At 40.4% G+C, this 19,300-nt stretch overlaps 1 protein-coding gene across 1 annotated transcript; it reads left to right on the top strand.

Annotated features, from left to right (window-relative positions):
* The first annotated feature begins 13,624 nt into the window (after positions 1–13,624).
* LOC107769024 (kinesin-like protein KIN-14S) lies at positions 13,625–18,829 on the top strand. Its single transcript, XM_016588202.2, has 12 exons — positions 13,625–13,766; positions 13,866–13,955; positions 14,602–14,732; positions 14,823–14,922; positions 15,008–15,301; positions 15,410–15,689; positions 16,387–16,548; positions 16,717–16,932; positions 17,017–17,054; positions 17,314–17,477; positions 17,562–17,675; positions 17,809–18,829. Exons 1-12 carry the CDS (start codon positions 13,760–13,762, stop codon positions 18,511–18,513), a joined length of 2,301 nt encoding a protein of 766 aa, XP_016443688.2. The 5' UTR covers positions 13,625–13,759; the 3' UTR covers positions 18,514–18,829.
* The last annotated feature ends 471 nt before the right edge of the window (positions 18,830–19,300 follow it).

Raw genomic sequence — 19,300 nt, 5'->3', positions numbered from 1 at the left:
GACTAACTTATTTTTAAAGGTAAGAATTATAGTCCAGTTGTTATCATCAATTTTTAGCTGTAAGCATGTTTCGTAAGTGATTTGCACACTTGATAACTTAAATTATTATAGTTATTTTTTTATTGTTGTTTATTTTACGATATTGTGATGGTATAACCAGCTTAATATGAATTTATAATTGTTTAATGTAATTAGTGTTGATACTAAGAAATCGTTTATTTTTTTATTAAATACAAAGTAAATAACTGTAATTGTATTAATCATGTGTGTTGTGTACTTATACTTATATTATTTTTAGCTACGTAATTATTTGTATTAGAATTCTCTCGAAATTGCAGTAATGTCATTATTGAATCAATAATTTAACTTTGTTTCTTTTCCTTTATCTCTGAAAATACTAATATTTATTCATATATTTCTTTTGTATGTCAAACAATGGGAAACAAATATGGATATCTCACAAAATAAACTTGGATCAAATTAAAGTTCAATTGTAAAAATATTTGTTTAGTTGATTCATGTACGACACATACAATATTCAAAGAGAAGAAATATTTCTCTCATTTAAGTATGTGTAAGGCAGATGTTACTACAATTTCTGGTAGCAGTAAATTAATTGAAGGCTATAGAAGAGCTACTATAACTCTTCCTAATGGGACAATACTTATCATAGAGAATGCAATGTTCTCCTCCAAGTCCAAGAGGAACTTGCTGAGTTTTAAAGATATCCGCCAAAATGGATATCATATTGAGATAATAGATAAGAATAATCTTGAATATCTCATCATTACCAAGAATGTCTCTAGCCAAAAGAGGGGTTATTGAGAAGTTCTCATCTTTATCTTGTGGCCTGTATTGGACAAAAATTAGTGCAATTGAGGCACATTCTGTTGTAAACCAAAAGGTTATTGATTCCAATACTTTTGTACTTTGACATGATTGATTGGGGCACCCTAGATCAATTATGATGAGACGAATTATAGAAAACTCAAATGAGCATCCATTAAAGAATTTAAAGATTCTTTTAAATAATGAATTTTCTTGCACTTCTTGTTATCAAGGCAAGTTAATTATTAGATCATCACCAACAAAGGTTGAAATTAAGTCCCATGCGTTTTTGGAACGTATACAATGGGACGTTTGTGGACCTATTTACCCACCTAGTGGGTCGTTTAGATATTTTATGGTCTTAATAGATGCATCTTCTATATGGTCTCATGTGTGCCTATTATCATCACGCAACCTCGCGTTTGCAAAATTAATGGCACAAATAATTCGATTACGGGCGCAATTCCCCGATAATCCAATTAAGTCTATTAGACTTGATAATGCTGCTGAGTTTTCTTCCCAAGTATTTAATGATTATTGTTTATCAATTGGGATAAAAGTGGAACATCATGTAGCTCATGTTCACACTGAAAATGGCCTTGTAGAGTCTTTAATTAAACGTCTACAATTGCTAGCAAGACTGTTACTCATGAAAACGAGGTTACCCACTTCTGTTTGGGGTCACGCCTGAATCTGGTGTCACTAGTCATGAGCCTTTAAGTACAACCCAATATTGTCTGAATAATACATAATGAGTCTGAAAATACAAAGTATTAAGATAGGAAGGAGGAAGGCAGGGCTGCGAACGCCGTGCAGCTACCTTGCGATCTCGGATAAGACTCTGAGAGTGCTGGAAGCTCTCACTCTGATGCTCGGGCACCTGGATCTGCACACAAGGTGCAGGGAGTAACGTGAGTACGCCAACTCAGTAAGTAACTAAAGTAAATAAAGTCTGAGTGTAGTGACGAGCATTTAAAATCATATAAGAAATCTCAACAGATATATCAAGTCAAAATCTGCAATTCAAAGCCAGTTATCTCGTAAAACTCCAATTTCAATTAAAAATCCTTTGACAACATTTATTGAACATTTTTCAACAGAGGCGCAGTATAAATGAAGAGTGAAAGCAGCAAGAATGTCATAAACAAGCCCCTCGGGCAAGGTACCACTCATAAGTACAGCCTCTCAGGTAAGCCTCTCAGTCACTCGTGACTCAGCTCTCCCCACTCAGCACTCTAACTCAATGGGTATCTCATAATAATAATCGTTGCGACGTGCAGCCCGATCCATCATATATAGTCGACTGCGCTCACTGGGGGTATGCAGACTCCGAGGGGCTCCTACAACCCAAGCGCTATATCGCTGCGGCGTGCAGCCCGATCCATATACATATCGCTGCGACGTGCAGCCCGAGCCATATACATATAATATCGTTGCGGCGTGCAGCCCGATCCTATATATATATATAATCCTCACCATTAGGTCCTCAACCTCTCTCAGTCATTTATCTCACAGCCACTCGGGCATCTAAGTGAAAATCACTCAGCCCAAACAGCTTTCATATATTAAGAAGTAGGGTAATGAAACCAGATTTAAATAGCAACATGTAAAGCATGACAGAGGATATGCTTTCAAATTAAAACAGTATGAGGAAAGTAGTAAAATACCCCTTAGGGTCTAGACAGTTTGGCACAAAGGCCCCAAACATGACTTTCAGCCCAAGTTAACAAATTCATTTCTAAAACACAAGGATATCATATACGGTACATCAAATATGCAACTATACAGTCGCCACGGGATGAACCAAGTCTCAATCCCTACGGGTGCACGCCCACACACCCGTCGCCTAGCATGTGCGTCACCTCATTTATCAAAATAGTACGAAATTTTGGGGTTTCATACCCTTAGGTCTAGATTTACAATGGTTACTTATCTCAAACCGGATGAAATACTACTCCGCGACGCCCTTGCCTCTCGACTCGGCCTCAACTCACGTCGAATCATCAATATATGCTAAGAGAATGAAGCCCATGCCAAAATAATCAAATTACATCAAGAATCCCGAAATTGACCAGACCCGACCCCGGGCCCACATCTCGAATTTCGATAAAAATCACAAAACTAGGATCCTTACACTCTCACGAGTTCATATATACCAATTACATCAAAATCCGACCACAAACGACCCCTCAAATCCTCAAATCAAAGTCTCCAATTTCAAGCCCTAATCCCTCAATTTTCTTCCTAATTTCCACTAATACAATGATTAAACAATGGAAAAATGGTCATAAACATAAGTAATGAAGCTTAAGCGTCTTACCTAACTGATAACCTTCGATTTCCATTGAAAGATCACTGCCCTAGCTCACTTCCCGTCTTCAAAAATGGAGAACTTAGCAAAAATTCGCGAAGGGAACCTTATATAATTTCTGACCCAGGGATTCCACACCTGCGGTCCTTTTCATGCTTCTGCAGTACCGCTTCTGCAGTCAAACCAACCGCTTCTACGGTTTTCACTTAAGTTCTTGGAACCGCACTTGCGCCTCACTTTCCGCACATGCGGTCTCGCAGGTGCGTTCAACCTTCCGCACCTGCGACTTCTAGACGTCTTGCTCATGGCCGCATCTGCAGCTGCTTCAACACTTCTGCGATCTCGCAGTTGTGGTCCCTAATCCGCAGGTGCGGTTATGACAGGAATTCAACAGCTTCAGCTGCAAACTCTAAATTCCAACTTCCCGATAACCATCTGAAATCATCTCGAGGCCCCTGGGACCTCAACTAAAAGTAAGAACAAGTCACATAACACTATTCAAACTTATACAGATCTTCGAATACTCAAAACAACATCGAATCATTAAAACACCCTCAGATTCAAGCCTAAGGTTTTAAAACTTTCAAATTCCTCTTTCGATCAAAAAGTCTATCAAACCTTGTCCGAATGACCTGAAATTTTGCACACACGTCACAAATAACACAACGGACCTACTCCAATTTCCGGAATTTCATTCCGACCCCTATATCAAAATCTCCACTGCCAACTGGAAAGTGTCAAAATTCCAATTTTGCCAATTCAAGCCTAAACCTACCACATACCAAATTACATTTCGATCACGCTCCTAAGTTCAAAATCACCCCCACGAAGCTATATGTACCATAAAAACCAAATTTCGAGAGCATTTACTCATAAGTCAACTTCCGGTTAACTTTTCCAACTAAATGACCAACTTAAGAGACTAAGTGTCTCATTCCTCTACAATATCATTCTGAACGCCAACCAACCAACCCAATACCACATAACACAGCTAAACAAGACATAAAGAAGCATAAATGGAGGAAACAAAGTGGTGACTCATGAAACGACCGGCTGGGTCATTATATCCTCCCCATCTTAAACAAACGTTCGTCCTCGAACAAGTCAAGAAACATATATGAAGTCTCAAATAGGTGAGGATATCTACTCCGCATCTCCTGCTCAGTCTCCCAGGTAGCCTTCTCTACGGGCCGACCTTTCCACTGCACTTTCACTGAAGATATATCCTTTAATCTCAACTTTCGAACCTGACGCTCCAAAATAGCCACTGGCTCCACATCATAAGTCAAATCACCGTCCAACTGGACCGTGCTAAAATCCAAAACATGAGACGGATCGCCAACATACTTCCAGAGCATAGAAATATGAAATACCGGATGCACACTCGACAGGTTGGGTGGCAAAGAAAGCTCATAATCCACCTCTCTAATCCTCCGAAGCACCTCAAAAGGCCTAATGAACCGAGGACTCAATTTACTCTTCTTCCCAAATCTCATAACACCTTTCATAGGTGAAACCTTTAGTAGAACCTTCTCCTCAACCATGTAAGACACATCACGGACCTTCTTGTCAGCATAACTCTTTTGTCTCGACCGCGCTATACAAAGCTGTTCCTGAATCACCTTCACCTTGTCCAAAGCATCTTGCACCAAGTCTGTACCCAACAACCTAGCCTCACCGGGCTCAAACTAACCAACTAGAGATCCATATTGTCTCCCATATAAAGCCTTATATGGAGCCATCTGAATACTCAACTGATAACTGTTGTTATAAGTAAACTCTGCGAGCGGTAGAAACTAATCCCATGACCCTCCAAAATCAATGACACAAGCACACAACATGTCCTCCAATATCTGAATAGTGCGCTCGGACTGCCCGTCCATCTAAGGGTGAAAAGCTTTGCTCAACTCAACTTGAGTACTCAACTCTCACTGCACGACCCTCCAAAACTGTGAAGTAAACTGAGTACCTCTATCTGAAATGATGGAAACTGGGACACTATGCAAGTGAACAATCTCTCGGATATAAATCTCTGCCAAACGCTCTGAAGAAAAGGTAGTACACACAGGAATGAAGTGCACAGACTTGGTCAGCCGATCCATAATCACCCAAATAGCATCGAACTTCTTCAAAGTCCATGGGAGCCCAACTACAAAGTCCATGGTGATCCACTCCCACTTCCATCTGGAATATCTATCTGCTGAAGCAAGCCACCTAGTCTCTGATGCTCATATTTTATCTGCTGACAGGTGAGACACCGAGCTACAAATCCCACAATATCCTTCTTCATTCTTCTCTACCAATAATGTTGTCTCAAATCCTGATACATCTTCGTGACACCCGGATGAATGGAATACCGCGAGTTATGGGCCTCTTCCAGAATCAACGCTCTAAGCCCATCCATATTGGACACACATATCCGACCCTGCATCCTCAATACACCATCATCACCAATAGTCACATCTCGGGCATCATTGTGCTGAACTCTGTCCTTAAGAACATGCAAATGAGGATCATCATACTGCATTCTCTGATGCGATCAAATAAGGAAGACCGAGAAATCACACAAGCCAATACCTGACTGGGCTCCGAAATATCCAACCTCACGAACCGATTGGCCAAGGCCTGAACATCAACTGTAAGAGGTCTCTTCCCAATAGGAATATACGCCAAACTCCCCATACTCACCGCCTTCCTACTCAAAGTAACGGCCACTATATTAGCCTTCCCCGGATGGTGCAAGATAGTAATATCATAATCCTTTAGCAGATCGAACCATATTCGTTGCCTCAAATTGAGATCATTCTGCTTGAACAAGTGCTGGAGGCTACGATGATCAGTAAACACCTTACAATACACACCATACAAATAATGCCTCCAAATTTTCAATGCGTGAACAATGGCAACAAACTCTAGATCATGAACATGGTAGTTCTTCTCATGGGGCTTCAATTGACGAGAAGCATAAGCAATCATTCTACCCTCCTGCATCAACACACACCCAGTACCAACTCTCGAAGCATCACAATACAATGTATATGAACCTAAAGCTGATCGCAAAACTAACACTGGAGCTGTGGTCAAGGCAGTTTTGAGCTTCTGAAAGCTCGCCTCACACTCATCCGACCACCTGAATAAAGCACCCCTTTTAGTCAATTTGGTCAAGGGTGATGCAATAGATGAAAATCCCTGAACGAACCGACGGTAATAACCTGCTAATCCAAGAAAGTTGTGAATCTTTGTGGCTGAGGACGGTTTGGGACAGCTCTAAATTGCCTTTATCTTCTACGGATCAACCTGAATACCCTCATTGGACACCACGTGCCCCAAGAAAGCCACTGAGCTAAGCCAAAACTCACACTTGGGGAACTTTGCATAAAGCTTCTCCTCCCTCAATCTCTACAACACAACTCTTAGATGCTTCAAGTGCTCCTCCTGACTACGTGAGTACACCAAAATATCATCAATGAATACAACAACGAACGAGTCGAGATAAGGTTGAAACACGTTGTTCATCAAATGCATGAACACTGCTGGAGCATTGGTCAGCCCAAAAGACATCACAAGGAACTCATAATGACCATATCGGGTCCTGAAAGCTATCTTAAGAATATCCGAGTCCCTGATCTTCAACTGGTGATAACCTGAACAGAGATCAATCTTGGAGAACACTCTCGCTCCTTGAAGCTGGTCAAATAAATCATCAATACGAGGAAAATGATGTTTGTTCTTGATTGTAACTTTGTTCAACTACTTATAATTAATGCACATCCTCATCGTGCCATCCTTCTTCTTCACAAATAGGACAGACGCACCCCAAGGCGACACACTAGGCCGAATAAACCTCTTATTAAGGAGTTCCTGAAGCTGCTCCTTCAATTCTTTCAACTCCATCGCTGCCATATGATACGGTGGAATAGAAATGGGCTGAATGCCCGACAACAAATCAATACTAAAGTCAATATCCCTATCCGATGACATCTGCAGGAAACACATCGGGAAAGTCCCTCACTATAGGAACAAAATCAATACTAGGAGTTTCTGTACTGATATCCCTCACAAAGGCTAAGTATGAAAGACAACCTTTCCCAACCATCTAGTGGACCTTCAGAAATGAAATCACCCTACTAGGGACAAAATCAGTCAAACCTCGCCACTCAATCCATGGCACACATGGCATAGCCAACGACACTGTCTTAGCATGACAGTCCAATATAGCACGACAAGGATATAGCCAATCCATGCCTAATATCACATCAAAGTCCACCATACAAAGCAATAAAAGGCCCACTTGGGTCTTCAAACCCCTAATAATCACCACATACGATTGGTATACACGGTCCACAAATATAGTATCGCCCACCGGAGTAGATACACGAACAAATGAAATAAGAGACTCATAGGGCGTATCCAACTAACGAGCAAAATATAATGACACGTATGAAAAAGTGGAACTAGGATCAAATAACACAGATGCATCTGTGTGGCAAACTGAGATAATACCTATAATCACAGCATTTGAAGCAATAGCATCTGGTCTGGCTGGGAGTACATAGAAACGGGCCTGACCACCACTTGATCGACCTCCCCCTCTAAGGTGACCCCACCCCTTGCTGCCTGAGCGAGTGGTGAAGTAACTGGAGCTGAAGTTGAGGGCTGACCCCTCTGCTGAGATGGACCCTCAAGAAGAGGAGGACACTGCCTTCTTATATGCCCAAACTATCCACACTCGTAACAACTCCCTGGTGTGGGGAACAGGGATTGAAGGGAACCCCTAGTACCGGAATGACCAGTAGAAGGACCTGGCATGGAAGAACCCTGAACCGATGGAGCACAGGACGAACTCTAGGCTGGTAGGGCATTGAATGATGAATGGCCCTAATGTGAGCTATGAGAACCATGGCCCGATGATGCCCCACGATGAACTGGGCGAGCTAACTGAGCATGTCTGAATGGACAACCTCTGCTGTGCTGAAACTGACCTCTCGAAGGAGCACCACCAAAACTATCAGATCCTCGAGGCCTCTTGGCCTCCTCTCATCTCTCTCCTAGCGACGAACTGACTCAAGCAATGTCAACAACCTCCTCAAAAGTAGCACCTGACACCCTCTCCCTGGTCATGAGAATCCGAAGATGATATGTGAGGCCATCAACGAACCTCTTGATCCTCTCTCTATCCGTAAGAACCAACCAAACAAAATGACAAGTTAACTCCGAGAACCTCATCTCATACTACGTCATAGTCATATCTCCCTGACACAACTGCTCGAACTGCCTGCACAGCTCCTCCCTGTGAGACTGTGGCACATACTTCTCCAAAAAGAGAACGGAGAACTGCTGCCAGGTAAGGGGCGCTGCATCAGTAGGCCTACGCCTCTCACAAGCCTCCCACCAAGTAAAGGCAGCTCCAGAGAACTGAAAAGTAGTAAATGTGACCCCACTGGTCTCTAGAATACCCGTTGTACGAAGAATTCTCTGACACTTGTCCATTAAACCTTGGGCATCCTTGCCCTCTGTACCATTGAAAGTAGGAGGTTGAAGTCTACCAAACCTCTCCAATCGATATTGCTCGTCATCAGGCATAACTGGTACCACATAATCCTGAGCTGGTACAACCAGCTGGGTTGGAGGTGCCCCCAGTTTCTGAAGTTCCTGCACAACCTGCTCAGGTGTGCGAGAAACGGGAGTTTGAGTGCCTCCCCCGACCTGAGAAGTAGTTGCGGCCGTAGTAACTGAGATCACCTAAGCTAGGCTAGTGCATACTGATAGAATATGAGCTAGGGCCTCCAGAAGGCTTGGATAACAATCGACACAACCGGTGCCTGAGCTGGTCCTACTGGAGCGTCCGCAACTGGGACCTGATCATGAACTGGGACGGCTGGTGGATCTGCAGGTGCTGCCCTAGCTGCTGTGCGGGCTACACTTCTGCCCCTACTACGACCTTAACTACGACCTCGGCCTTTAGCGTCCCCAACTGATCATACTGGTGGTCGTCTGTCCTGACCGGTAGAACATGTCCTTACCATTTGTGAGAGAATAGAATAACAGAAGTTTAGTTCCAGAATCAACAGATTCGCATGACATGAATTTCAAGAATGTGAAGTTTTTCCTAAATGTTCTACAACCTCCCGAGGATAAGTATAGATGTCTTCATACCGATCCGTGAGACTCTACTAAATCGGCTTATAACTCGTGAGACCTATATAACCTAGGCTCTGATACCAACTTGTCATGACCCCAAATACCCGGTCGTGATAGTGCCTATCACAGTACTAGGCCAGCCAAAAACAACACGAACAATACGGCGATCATTTATAAATTTACTTTTCGAAACAGATTAAGTCTCAAAGCTTTCGTTTTTAAAATATTAAAGAAATATGCGGAATAAGTACGAAAATACATCAACCCAGCCCGAATCTGGTGTCACTAGTCATGAGCCACTACATACAACTCAACATTGTCTGCTCAATACAAAATAAGTCTGAAATATATAAAATACTAGGATAAGAAGGAGGAAGGCAGGGCTGCGAACGCCATGCAACTACCTTGCGATCTCCGGATAAGACTCTGGGAATGCTGGAAGCTCTCACTCTGATGCTCGGGCACCTGGATCTGCACACAAGGTGTATGGAGTAATGTGAGTACGCCAACTCAGTAAGTAACTAAAGTAAATAAAGTTTGAGTGCAGTGACGAGCATTTAAAATCATACGCATACTTATCAAGAAAATCTCAACAGAAATATCAAGACAAAATCTGCAGTTCAATAGCCAATTATCTCATAAAAATTTGATTTCAATTAAAAATCCTTTAAAGGCATTTACTCCACATTTCTCAATAGAGACTCAGTATAAAATAAGAGTGAAAGCAGAACAATATCATATACAAGCCCCTCGGGCAATGGTATCACTCATAAGTATAGCCTCTCGGGCAAGCCTCTCAGTTACTCGTGACTCAGCTCTCGTCAATCAGTACTCATACTCAGCACTCCGGCTCAATAGATATCTCATAATAATAATAGTAACCATTGTGGCATGCAGCCCGATCCGTAATCTATAGTTGATTACGCTCACTGGGGGTGTACAGACTCCGGAAGGGCTCTTACAACCCAAGCGTCATATCGCTGCGGCACGCAACCCGATCCAATACCGCTGCGGCATGCAGCCCGATCCATATAAATATCGCTGCGACGTGCAACCTGATCCATAATTTATATATAATATCGATGCGGCGTGTATCCCGATCCATAATATATATGTAATCCTCACCATTAGTTTCTCAACCTCTTTCAATCATTAACCTCACGGCCACTCAGGCATATTAGTGAAAATCAGGGAAACTCAGTCCAAACAGTTTTCATATATTAAGAAGTAGAGTGATGATACCGGACTAAATAATAAACAGGTAAAACATGACTGATGATATGCTTTCAATTCAAAACAGGATGAGGAAAGTAGTAAAATACCCCTAAGGGTTTAAACAGTTCGGCACAAGGCCCCAAACGTGGCATTCAGTCCAAGTTAACAATTTTATTTCTCAAATATATGGATATCATATACAGTATATCAAAATTTGCGATTATACAATCGTCATGAGATGGACCAAGTCTCAATCCCTATGGGTGCACGCTCACACGCTCGTCATATAACATATGTGCCACCTCATTTATCAAAACAGTACGAAATTCAAGGGTTTCATACCCTCAGGTCTAGATTTACAATCGTTACTTACCTCAAACCGGATGAAATACTACTTCGCGACGCCCTTGCCTTTCGACTTGGCCTCAACTTGTGTCGAATCTATCCAAAATCAGAATTATAACATCAATATATGCTAAGGGAACGAAACCTATACGAAAATAATCAAATTACATCAAAATCCCGAAATTGGTCAAACCCGACCCCCGGGCCCACCTCTCAGAATCTGATAGAAATCACATTAATAGAATCCTTATCCTCCCACGAGTTCATACATACCAAGAACATCAAAATCGGACCTCAATTGGTCCCTCAAATCCCCAATTTTACCTTTCAATTTCAAGCCCTAATTTCCCCAATTTTTTTCACCCTTAATTTCATAAATTTCATGCTTAAACAACTGAAAATCAACATAGAATCGAGTTTTAGATTCAAGAAACTCACCTCAATGGAAAACCCCTTGATTCCCTCTTCGAAACCCTCCAAAAAGCTTCAACTCCGGATAAAAATGGTAGAAAACAACCTAAAATTCGCGAATAGTTATATACTTCTGATCCAGTGATTCCGCACCTGCGGTCCTTTTTATGCTTCTGCGGTCTAACCAAATGCATCTGCGGTTTTCACTTAATGTCCTGGAACCGCACCTGCGCGCATATATCCGCACCTGCGACTTCTGGCCTTCTCTCATATGGCCGCATCTGCGGCTGATCTACCATTTCTGCGATCTCGCACCTTTGGTCCCCAATCCGCAGGTGCAATTATGACAGGAACTCAGCAGCTTCAGCTGCAAACTCTAATTTCCAACTTCCCGATAACCATCCGAAATCACCCTGAGGCCCCCCGACCTCAACCAAAAGTACAAACAAGTCATATACCATTATTCAAACTTATATCAACCTTCAGAACACTTAAAATAACATCGAATCATCAAAACGCCCTCGGATTTAAGCCTAAAGTTTCCAAAACTTCCGTATCCCGCAAATGATCAAAAAGTCTATCAAACCTCATCTGAATGACCAAAAATTTTGCACCCACGTCACAAATGACACAACAGACCTACTCAAATTTCCAGAATTTCATTCCAACCCCGATATCAAGATTTTCACTACCAACCGGAAAAACGCCAAAAATTTCAATTTCTCCAATTCAAGCCTATACCTACCACGGACCCCCAAAATACATTCTGATCACGCTATTAAATCTCAAATCACCTAACGAAGTTACCCGAACCATCAGAATTCACATCCGAGACCTTTTTCACATAAGTCAACATCTGGTTGACTTTTCCAACTTAAGCTTACTAAAAAAAGACTAAGTGTTTCATTCCTCTACAAAACCACTTCGAACCCGAACCAACCTACCTGATACCACATAATATAGCTGAACAAGACATAAAAAAGCAAAAATGGTGGAAACAGAGCGGTAACTCATGAAATGACTGGCCGGATTGTTACAGCAAACGGGATTTTTGTCCATCAATCTGCCTACATAGAAAAGGTATTGAAACGGTTTTACATGGATGAAGCACATCCATTAAGTACTCCAATGGTTGTTCGATCACTTGATGTGAATAAGGATCCATTCCGGCCTCAAGAAAAGAATGAAGAGCTACTTGGTCATGAAGTACCATATCTTAGTGCAATTGGTGCACTAATGTATCTTGCTAACACTACAAGGTCTGACATAATTTTTTCAGTTAATGTCTTAGCAAGATATAGCTCTGCTCCTACAAGGAGACATTGGAATGAAATCAAACACATATTGCGGTATCTAAAAGGGACTACCGATATGGGCTTATTTTATGACAATAATTGCAGTCTCGATCTTGTTGGTTATGCCGATGCTGGGTATTTATCCGATCCACACAATGCTCGATCTCAAACAGGTTATGTGTTTACCTGTGGAGGTACTGCCATATCTTGGCGATCGACTAAGCAATCAATCGTAGCTACTTCATCTAATCATGCTGAGATAATTGTTATTCATGAAGCAAGTCGAGAATGTGTGTAGTTGAGGTCTATAATACATCTTATTCGAGACAAATGTGGTTTGAAATATGACAAACTACCCACGATTTTGTATGAAGATAAAGCAGCATGCATAGCCCAATTGAAAGGAGGATTCATAAAAGGAGATAAGACAAAGCACATTTCACCAAAGTTATTTTTCACACATGATCTTCAAAAGAATGGTGATATCAGTGTGCAACAGATTCGTTCAAGTGATAATATGACTGATTTGTTCACCAAATCTCTACCGACGTCAACTTTCAAGAAATTAGTACACAAGACTGGGATGCGAAGGCTCAATGATGTGAATTGATGCTCTCATTAGGGGAAGCTTAAAACGTGTTGTACTCTTTTTTCCTTACAAGGTTTTGTCTCACTAAGTTTTTCTTGCAAGATTTTTAACGAGGCAACCAAAAGGCGTATTATTAAACATGTGTATTATTAAATAAAGGGGTCTTACCCCATTATAAATTATCCCAAAATTCAATAAGAATTACTCTCTCTTTCTCTCCAATATTGTTCTTCTTCTTCTTCTATTGTTTTCATCACATATATCATTTTTTCCCCTACATATAGAGTAGTGTAATTTTAGTAGTAAATTCGAAATAACGGATAGATCCGGATTGAGTCCGGTTTGACCCGTCATCTGGACGCTCCTTGAGGAGATGAAGCCATTAAAGGAAGCTCCCCATAAATCCGACGGCCCAGATTGATCCAATAATTCAAAAAACTTGAGAATCCTACCATAAAAAATTCAAACCCTATTGTAGACCGTTGAAGAATCAAAATCCCAAATCTCTCTCTCCACATTCTCCCATTTCTCTCTCCCCAATTCATCACTCCATTTCTGCAAATCTTCTCCTCCTCATACTACTTCTTCATCTTTACTGATTTCACAGTTGCTGATATCCTCACAATGGACGGTGCTTTTTCTCTCTCTTTCTTTCTTTCGTACAAATTCCTTAGTGAGATCTATATGTTTATAAAATTTCAAAATTCTGTGTTTCTTTTTTTCTTTTCAGTTCGAACCCTAGAAAAGCTATGCGACAATTTTGATCAAGCAGTCACCATTTCTGGGGACAATTTGAAGGCTTCACCCATTCCAAATGGGGGTTCGTTTTCTCTTTTTACCTCCTTTTGATTCTTTTGTGGAATTTTTCTAATTTATTTTTTATGTAATAGTTTCTCTTGTGAATTTTATTCAAGAATGGGACGCTTTGTATATTATGTTTAAACCTATTTTTATGAATTTGCTAAACTTGTATTTTAAAAAAAATGTAGCTTCAGATTTATGTCCATGTTCTGTAATTGTTTTATACATGACTATGTCAATAGTTTGATTCTCTACTTTTCTCTGTGTGATCAGTGATGGGAATAACAAAAAATAAAAATAAAAATTAGCTGTTGTGTAGAGTGCAGCATTGTTCTTTGTTTTTGCTACTCAAGAAACAGTTAGGAACTGTGAAGAAATAGCTAATTAGTTGCCTCCTTGTTATTTAATGAATGTGGAAAAGTTAGGATGGCTGAATTCGGGCAGAATTTTGTTATGCCTGATTTGCCGTCCTGGATTGTGAGTTACAAATGTAGTAGACTTTGCTTCTGAATTTAACTATCTTTTCACAATGACGATTTCAAGAGATGAGTCCCTGATTCCACTTAAAGCTATAAAGTGAGCTGCTGGTCTGTAGTGTAGACATTCTCAGTTGATAGGCTTTGCCTCTTACATTTGTTGAATTTTTGTCTCTTGAATTGGTTCAGTTAAAGTCGACAGAATTTCTGAGTCAGCAGATGAGAGTAATGGTTCACATTCTACTGCAGAAGTATGTTCATCTCAAGAGCATACTCTTCCAATTCTTACAAAGATTGAAGATCTTAGAAACAAAGTGCTCGTAAGATGTTAACTATTTCCTTCTAAAGTGTATGTTTTAATGGAGATATAACGAGTATTAATATTATTCATATCTATTACTTGTTTTTAGGACTTGAGGAAAGAACAGGCAGCATTACGTAATGAAGTCAAGGGCATGAGTGTGGACTCTTTTCCTGGTTCTGAAGCCTCTAACGCTCTTCAGCACATGAGTATGAAGAACATCTCATAACTGGTCTTTTATGCAGTTGTGCTCTATCAATTCTGATCTATTTGTGGTCTCTTTGGCAATATCAGGTGTCCAACATGAACTTCTAAAAAAGAAGTATGATGACGAGTGTGAACTACTGAAGAAGAAGTATCTGGAGGAGTGTACTGAAAGAAAACGTCTATACAATGAAGTGATCGAGCTCAAAGGAAATATCAGGGTCTTCTGTAGATGTAGACCTTTAAATTCAGATGAAATTGCAAATGGATCAACATCGGTGGTCGAATTTGATCCATCTCATGAAAATGAACTGCAGATCTGTGCAGGTTCCTCTAAAAAGCAGTTTAAGTTTGATTATGTGTTCAAACCTGAGGACAACCAAGGTAAGTCGGTATCTGTGATTTGATGTGCATATCCAAGATTCTTTTGTAAGGGATTTTTCTATAGCTTGTTGCAATTTGACTTCTAAACTCTGTAATTTTCTAATGCAGATGCCGTCTTTGCTCAAACTATGCCCATTGTGACCTCTGTTTTGGATGGATATAATGTCTGCATATTTGCCTATGGACAAACTGGGACGGGGAAGACGTTCACCATGGAGGGGACACCAGAAAATAGAGGAGTCAACTACCGGACTTTAGAGAAGCTATTTAGCTTATCTAGTGAGAGAAGCAGTATCATGAAATATGAGTTGTCCGTCAGCATGTTAGAGGTTTATAATGAGAAGATAAGAGACCTCCTGATAGAGAACTCAAATCAACCAGCTAAGAAGTAAGTTCCTAAGCTCTTCATTTTACTGGCTTGGTTGTGCTTTCAAGCTTTGACAGTTAAGACCATAATGCTGGTTATGGCTAGATAAGAACATCATTCTGGGTTGGCATATATTCTCTCACCACAATGTAAAAAGATACCAAAGTAAATGTATGTGCTAGATTTGGAGATCTCAATGGGGATATTTTGAACTGTAAAAACTGTTTCTGGAAAGTGTTCAAAATAATTGACTAATAGTAACAAGTTTCATTAATATAAGAACTTCAAAAATGATCTCATTAGTATATATTCTTTCACAGTAGCTAAAGTCAGGCGAATAGTATCTTTTAAAGAAAAGCCTTTCTCCTAAAAACACGATATAGACTCGGTTAGTTATGTTTTATGCACTTTTATATAATCAAAAACAGTCTTCATAATTCATTAAAGTTACTCTGTAAGATGGAATTAGGAATAGTGCTTCTTTTTTATATAATCAAAAACAGTCTTCATAATAAAGTTACTTTGCAAGATGGAATTAGGAACAGTGCTTTAGATAAATGATCATAAGGGCTCAGCTCGGAGAAAATACTAGTAAATTGGCTCGCAGTACCAGTGATTATAGTTTAGTGAGCCAGAATCGATTAAAGAAAGAGAATATCTACGTGTGTCTCTGTGTATGTATTTTGAAGAAATGACTTTATATTTAAACATTAAACAGGTTGGAGATTAAACAATCGGCAGAGGGAACTCAGGAAGTTCCAGGACTTGTGGAAGCTCGTGTATATGGTACAGATGAAGTATGGGAACTTCTCAAGTCTGGAAGCCGGGCTAGATCTGTTGGATCGACTAGTGCTAACGAGCTTAGCAGCCGTTCTCACTGGTATGATTAACAGCTTTTACTCTGGATTCACATTCTTCTTTCCTCTCTTCCTTTACATTTCTCCTGCCGATGCCTTAGTTTAGGCAAATTTCAAAGAATTTAGTTTTACTATCCGCTATTTGGTTTCACCAATGAAGAATCACACTTTCTTTGTCACTTTTAACTTAGCTTACTGCGGGTGACTGTTGTGGGGGACAACTTGATTAACGGCCAGAGGACTAGGAGCCACCTTTGGCTTGTTGACCTAGCTGGCAGTGAGCGCGTGGGACGGATAGCAGTTGAAGGTGAGAGGTTGAAAGAGTCACAGTTCATAAACAAGTCATTGTCTGCACTTGGGGATGTCATTTCTGCACTAGCCTCTAAGACAGCTCACATTCCATATAGGTATTTCTCCTTTCATTTGTGCATGTGACAACCACTTATTACTATTTTTCCTTTAAGATAACATTGGTCCCCTCTGCACAACAGGAATTCAAAGCTCACTCATATGCTGCAGAGTTCTCTGGGTAAGACTCTTTAAAGCATCTGTAACATCACTTATTAGATAATTCTGAATTTTGTGAACCTTAAAAATATTAAGCCATCAGTTTAAATTCCAAATCAACCTGATGAAACAGCAAATTAATCCCCTCAACATGATTGTTAATCATTTTCTTAAATTAACCAAAATATCTCATGCTATATCTTCCCAACGGGGGAAGATATATATTTTCTCCCACTTCTCTAAAACATACAACTTTTCCATTGCTGTAACCTGAAATGCAGGAGGAGATTGCAAGGCGGTCATGTTTGTCCAAATCAGCCCTAGTACGACAGATTTGGGAGAAACTCTATGCTCTTTGAATTTTGCAAGTCGAGTCCGAGGAGTTGAACATGGCCCTGCTCGCAAACAGACAGACCTTGTAGAGCTGATGAAGCATAAACTACTGGTAGTTATAAACAAACACCTCTTTCAATGAACATACGTTTCCACTAAAATGTTGTTCAGCTAATACTGTGATGCTCATCAACAGGCAGAAAAAGCCAAGCAAGATGAGAAGGAAACCAAAAAATTGCAGGACAATTTGCAGTTTCTGCAGCTGAAACTTGCTAACAGAGAACAGACATGTAGAAATCTTCAGGACAAGGTAGGAAAGAAATTAGCTTCTTTCTTCCAATGGAGTTTCTTAAATCTATCTGGGAGTGTCACATTTAACAGTGTAAATGTCTAATCTTTTCCGAAAAACTCTAAAAGAGCTGAGCTTTTCAATTTCACAACAGGTTCGTGATCTTGAAAACCAATTGGCAGACGAGAGGAGAACACGTCTAAAGCAAGAAAGCAACGCTTTCCCTGGAGTTTCTTTAAGCCAATCACAGAAGATCATAACAGAGAAGAAACCACCACTGGCTCCTTCAAAAGCACTGAGATTGCCACTAAGAACAAGAACCAGCAATTTTTTGCCCCCGCCATCCCCTCTTCCTCGTCCAGCAAAAGCTAGGAAGTCATTTGTGCCATCATGTGGCAAGGAAAATTTAGCAAGCTCATCAACGACAACTGCTATTTTGAAACCAAGGCGAGGATCTATTGCTGTAGTTAGACCATCACCTCAAGGAACAAAGCAGGTTTTGCAGCCCAAAAGGCGGGCTTCTATTGCAACCCTTCGCCCCGAGTCTAACTTATCAACTTTCAATGGCTCTGCTGCTCGGCCAAGGAATAACCGTCTCGGTCAGAAATCATTTGTCTGGGATACACAAAGAATGTGGCAGACATCAAGAGTGCTTTCTCCAATAGCACAAGAAAAGGAAACATCGGTTTCTACACCCAGAGAGGCAACCCCGATTGTTTCCAAACAAAGCAGTAAATTCATGGGAAGTCCTCCTTCACAAGCAGGTTCATGGAGGCCCAAGCATCCAACAGTTGTTGCAATAAAGAAGCAAATTGTGTGGAGTCCTCTGAAGATGAAGGCCATGAGAAGTAGGCAATAGGAAGTCCCTCTCTTCTTAATGATGGTAGAAAGTTCATACAATCCCCTCCTTGATTTTATTTGCACCGTGTATGCGTCTTGCTTACTTTTAGAAGGGAAAACTTTAGCCATATGATTTGCTGATTGACCTGACCATTGTACTTTACTCGATTTGTAGCTCCTGTCTTAGCACACCTATTCCTTGAAAAAATGCCTTCCTGCATTAATTAAGATCTAAGCACATACAAAAGGAGCTTTTAGTGCACTTTGGTAAAAGAGAATTATTTATATAATTTGGAAAATGCAAGTAAAGGAAAAGTGGGTACTATTTATTAAACACACTTACACAAGTGAGTATTTTTTATAGTTCGAATTTACCGAGCTTATTGTGGCCTTAAATACGCCTAGTACAAGATCAAAAGAAGGGGATCAGATTGTTGAATTTAAAGGAAAATTATCGTCTTAAATGGATCGGGGGTAGCACAATTATTGGAATTAATTGCTGTTGGGTTTTCCTCAAGTACTAATGGTGCCTACATTTCGACAAGGGACAACATTTTACTTAGCAGGATACTGAAAAACACAAACATAAACTGCTTGGATTTTCAAATCCAGCGGTAAAATTCAATTGGTACCATAAAAAAAAACCCCTAGAGGCATTAATCAATTCAACAATGAAATAAAAATTTGACAATAAAACTAGTAGATTTATGTTGTCGCGTTTTTCATATTATTGTGCAACATCTTTTACTCACCTGCAAAATCGAGGCTAATATCTATTGCCTAGTGTCGGCTCCCTCCAGTACTTC

Source organism: Nicotiana tabacum, chromosome 7 (assembly GCF_000715075.1).
Source record: "Nicotiana tabacum cultivar K326 chromosome 7, ASM71507v2, whole genome shotgun sequence".
Taxonomy (NCBI): domain Eukaryota; kingdom Viridiplantae; phylum Streptophyta; class Magnoliopsida; order Solanales; family Solanaceae; genus Nicotiana; species Nicotiana tabacum.
Note: the sequence above shows the minus strand (reverse complement) of the source record. Positions and strands in the feature narration are given on the sequence as shown.

What these genes read in the sequence shown, in the direction of transcription:
- LOC107769024 (XM_016588202.2), top strand. An exon ending in CAAACCTGAGGACAACCAAG is followed by an intron (nt 15,302 to 15,409) that starts GTAAGTCGGTAT and finishes TTTCTAATGCAG; the next exon opens with ATGCCGTCTTTGCTCAAACT. An exon ending in CTTAGCAGCCGTTCTCACTG is followed by an intron (nt 16,549 to 16,716) that starts GTATGATTAACA and finishes CTTTTAACTTAG; the next exon opens with CTTACTGCGGGTGACTGTTG.